The sequence below is a fragment of the Suncus etruscus genome, chromosome 15 (genome assembly GCF_024139225.1).
Source record: "Suncus etruscus isolate mSunEtr1 chromosome 15, mSunEtr1.pri.cur, whole genome shotgun sequence".
NCBI classification, from domain to species: domain Eukaryota; kingdom Metazoa; phylum Chordata; class Mammalia; order Eulipotyphla; family Soricidae; genus Suncus; species Suncus etruscus.
This window is the reverse complement of record NC_064862.1, coordinates 5,011,835-5,016,126: the sequence shown is the minus strand read 5'-3', so window position 1 is coordinate 5,016,126 and position 4,292 is coordinate 5,011,835. Positions and strand designations below refer to the sequence as shown.

General features: G+C 58.6%; 1 protein-coding gene across 1 annotated transcript; it reads right to left on the bottom strand.

Moving 5' to 3' along the window:
- Positions 1-548: 548 nt before the first annotated feature.
- Positions 549-3,947, bottom strand: SLC35D3 (solute carrier family 35 member D3). The gene is made up of 2 exons (XM_049788024.1): positions 3,442-3,947; positions 549-2,275 (listed from the first exon to the last, which is right to left on the bottom strand). Exons 1-2 carry the CDS (start codon positions 3,881-3,883, stop codon positions 1,452-1,454), a joined length of 1,266 nt encoding a protein of 421 aa, XP_049643981.1. The 5' UTR covers positions 3,884-3,947; the 3' UTR covers positions 549-1,451.
- Between the last annotated feature and the right edge of the window lie 345 nt (positions 3,948-4,292).

Below are 4,292 nucleotides of genomic sequence, written 5' to 3'. Positions count from 1 at the left end.
AAGATAAGTTGCGGTACCTATGGAAACAATCAATTGCCTGTGAAAGCCAGTATGCCAGGATGATCAACCACCACAATTATACTTGCTCATCAGCTTGTGAAGTCAAACTGATGAAGCTGAAAGAGTCTTATTTTTCTTTTGTTTCGAGTTCTTGCCAAGAAAGAAAGACACAGGATTCTACCATCTAAGATCTTCATAAACATGTTGGTAAATATTCCAAGAGCCATCACTCTCTAAGAATCTCTCAGAGAGGGAGCAGATGGGAAGGCATTTCCTACAGGCACTCAAGTATTATAGTCCAAATTTTATGTTAACTGATGTTGGCTGCTGGATAGTTTTTGTAAGGCAGTATTTGACTTTATAACGATATTCTTCCTTGGAAAATTAAAGTGCCTTTGTGGTGGTAGTAGGAGAGCACATTTACTATTGTTGTGGTTGTTTGAATCTAAACTGTATTTGGCAGGGTGGCACTTACCAGATATTAGACACTTGGCATGGAAGGGAATCATAACTCAACTGTGACAATAGAACAACTTCTAACAACGTACTTTGTAGCAGATAGTCTCATACTTTATTTTGACAAATCTCAGATAGAAAAATATCATAATGTGAATATTAGCAGTTAGTCACTCTTTTTGTAACATGAGTTGAGATGTGCAGTAAGACGTGGAAGGGACTGCTTAACAGGACAATCTCACTTCTGTTTGATCTTCAAGTCACTATAAATGAAATTTCCACCACTGAACTTGCTTGAAAGAATATCAGATACAAGAAAAACTGGTTTTTAAAAACTGCCATTCTATAATAAATAGCACAAGGCAAAACAACTCTCAAAATATATTTAAATTACCAAAAGTCAACTTTCCACTTCATGATAAAGCTAGGAACTCATATTTCAAAACAACTTTAAGATTTTTCTACCAGTATATATTAATAGCATAAAAAAAAGAGAGAGAAAAGAAGTAAATAAAAGAGTAAACATGGTATTTCAAATGCCTATAAACAGTAAACACCAATCCAATGTATATAGACGTCTTTCAGTAAATACTTTTTGCCTTGATGGTCATTAAAACTGCAATTGTGACAATCATCAAAACATGCCCTGCGTGTACCTTTCGGCCTTGAGAGGATTCTGTACTTCATCTTTGGAAGAGGGTTCATTGAGGGACCCTTGGTACATGCAAATATTTGGTTGTAGTCATGACCAAAATGTCAATGTGCCAGGAGCCTGAAGCTTAACGCTACCTCATTCTTTTGTCTGTATGATGCCTCCAGAAACGGTCTAAATAATTCAAGCAGCTGCTAATTTCGTTGACAGTTCCTTTGAAGTTCTTTCATGGATTCCCTTTCCCACTCCCTACAGAAGTAAACTGGGGCTGGCCCTCAGCAACATGTTATCTCTGACATATAAAATGAGTGTGTGTACACATATGCATGCATGCATTGCCTTTTCAAGGGCTGGGTAATTCCTCGTTTTCTATCAAATAATCCTTCTTCATGTATTTGGTTCCCCTGACTAATCTCCACACGTCGAGATACGCATCCTTCAAGGACCTCTTGCTCATGTCATCTGAGCTCTGAGCGCTCCTAGCCCCCAGCGGAGCTCCGCTGGGGCTGCCCCTCGCCCCTCGCCTACTTGGCGAACTGGTACCACCTGCTGCCTTCCCGTCCTCCGACCCGTCATTGCCACCCCCTGCCGGCAGCTCCTCCAGGACGAATGGCGGCGGGCCTGCCGGCGGCTGCTCCTCTCCTTCGGGGAGCGGCGTGGCCTCCAGGTCCTCGTAGTCGCTTTGCTTTCGGGTCTCCAGGAACTTGGCCACGCAGTAGATGACGGAGCCCAGGGTGTTCACCACCACGCCAGCAATGAACAGAGAGGTGGGCTCCACGTCGCTGAAGGCCACCATGCCCACCGTGATGGTGGCGATGCTCTTCACCACCCCCACGAAGCTGGTGGTCACCGCGGAGTTGATGTAGGTGCAGTGGAGCGTGGTGAAGTTCATGGCGCAGCCGATCAGGACGCAGGCCACGAAGAGGCACACCATGGCCGGGTCCTTCCAGCCCTGGTAGGTCCAGGCGCGGATCGAGTCGGTGCTGGCGAAGGAGCAGACCAGCAGCAGCGGGGTGGCGGACACGGCGATGGCGTACTGCGCGGTGAGCGGCCCGTGCTCGGTGTCCGCGCTCGCCTTCTGGATGAGCACCAGGTAGGCGGCGTGCACCAGGACGGCCAGCACGCCCGTCACGTAGCCCATGGGGTCGCCCGTCAGGTCGCCGGCTCCTGCAGCGCCCGGGAGGACGGCGGGGCGGGGCGGGGCGGGGGGAAAGACAGAAGACGCCGATTAGTGGCCCCGGCGAAGTTCGCGCGCGCCCAGCTCCACGCGAGGGGCGTTCCCCGGGAGCCGCGTCCAGCGGCGCCCCGGGCCCGGGGGTCCGAGACGCGTCTCCGGGGCCCCTGCTGGGGCTGTGGGTCTCGCCCAGCGGGGACGCCGGCCCAGGGAACGCGGGGCCCGCCCTCGCGACAGGTGGAGGCTGGGGAGGCTTGCGCTGCCCTGTCCCGCTCGCAGGGCTCCGACACCGCGGAGAGCTCCCGGCCAAGTGGCATCCAGACCCGGGACGAGCAGGCGCTCGGCGCTCTGGCACCCCACTTCGTCCCCAGCACCCCGCCGTCCCCCCCCCCCAGCGGTCCCTGGGCCTCCGGGCTGGAGACCCCCGACCCCAGCCTGTCCCACCCGGGAAGTCCACGGCCCCTCCTTCCGGCTGGGCTTCGACCGGAGGGCTGCGGAGGGGGGCTCCCCGCCCCAGGGAGGGAGGGAGGGAGGGAGGAAGGAAGGAAGGAAGGAAGGAAGGAAGGAAGGAAGGAAGGAAGGAAGGAAGGAAGGAAGGAAGGAAGGAGGAAGGAGGGAGGAAGGAAGGAAGGAAGGAGGAAGGAGGGAGGAAGGAAGGAAGGAAGGAAGGAAGGAAGGAAGGAGGAAGGAGGGAGGAAGGAAGGAAGGAAGGAGGAAGGAGGGAGGAAGGAAGGAAGGAAGGAAGGAAGGAAGGAAGGAAGGAAGGAAGGAAGGAAGGACCGAACGAGGAACGAGGGAGGAAGGAAGGAAGGACGGAGGACGGAGGGAGGAAGGAAGGAAGGAAGGAAGAAAGGAAGGAAAACAGACAGAAAGAAAGAAAGAAAGAAAGAAAGAAAGAAAGAAAGAAAGAAAGAAAGAAAGAAAGAAAGAAGGAAGGAAGGAAGGAAGGAAGGAAGGAAGGAAGAAGGAAGGAAGGAAGGAGGAAGGAAGGAAGGAAGAAGGAAGGAAGGAAGGAGGAAGGAAGGAAGGAAGGAGTGGAGGGCGCCGAGGGCTGGGGGGCCGGGAACCTCGCGGGAGGACCGGGGCGCCCCGGGGAGGCCGCGCGGTCCTCCGAGCCCCTCCCGGGAGCGCCCGGAGCCGGCCGGGGCCCCGCGCTCACCTGCCAGGGCGGCGCCGCAGGTGGTGATGAGCACGGCGGCCAGCACGCCGGGCGAGGGCGCGCCGTTCTTGAGCACCAGGACGCCGACGAGCATGGTGACCAGCGGCAGGCAGCGCTTGAAGACCACGTACATGGGCAGGCTGAGGCCGCGCAGCGCCCAGAGCGTGAGGCTGGACTGCAGCGTGGAGAGCGCGGCCACCCCCGCGAAGGCGCGCGCCAGGCGCAGGCCGAAGGGCGGCACGGCCACCAGCCCGAGGCGCCGCAGCAGCTCCAGGCTGAGCGCGGCGGTGGAGCTCGTGAGGCACTGCACCAGCGTCAGGAAGGTGAAGTGGAAGCGGCTGAGCAGGAACTTGAGCAGCACGTTCAGCGAGCCCGAGAAGAGCCCGTGCGCGACGGCCACCGCGATGCCCAGGACGCGGCCCCGGCAGCGCCGCCGCATCATCCCGGCGCCGAGCGAGCCGGCCCGGCCCGGCCCGGCCCGGCCCACGGCGCGCGGCGGCGCGGAGGCTCCGGGAGGGACCGCGGGGCCCCCGGGTGCCGGGCAGCGCGGCTGAGGCCGAGGGCGGCTTCGGAGCGGCTCCGGCGTCTGGCGTTCTGGGCGGCTCCGGGAGGCAGTGCGGGGGCGGGCTGGGGGCCTCCCGCGAGTGGCGGGCGGGGGGGCTGGCCCGGGGGAGTGGCTGGGAGCCTTCGGCGGGCGGGGGGCGAGCGCGCCCGGGGCGCCGGGCCTCCCTCCGAGTGCCCCGCCCGGCCGCCGTCGGCTCTGCCGGAGACCCCGCGACGGCGCGTCCCGTGGGCTGCCCGCAGTGGGCCGCGCCCCCGGCCCTGGTCCCTTCGCCGCCGCGGCGCCCGCC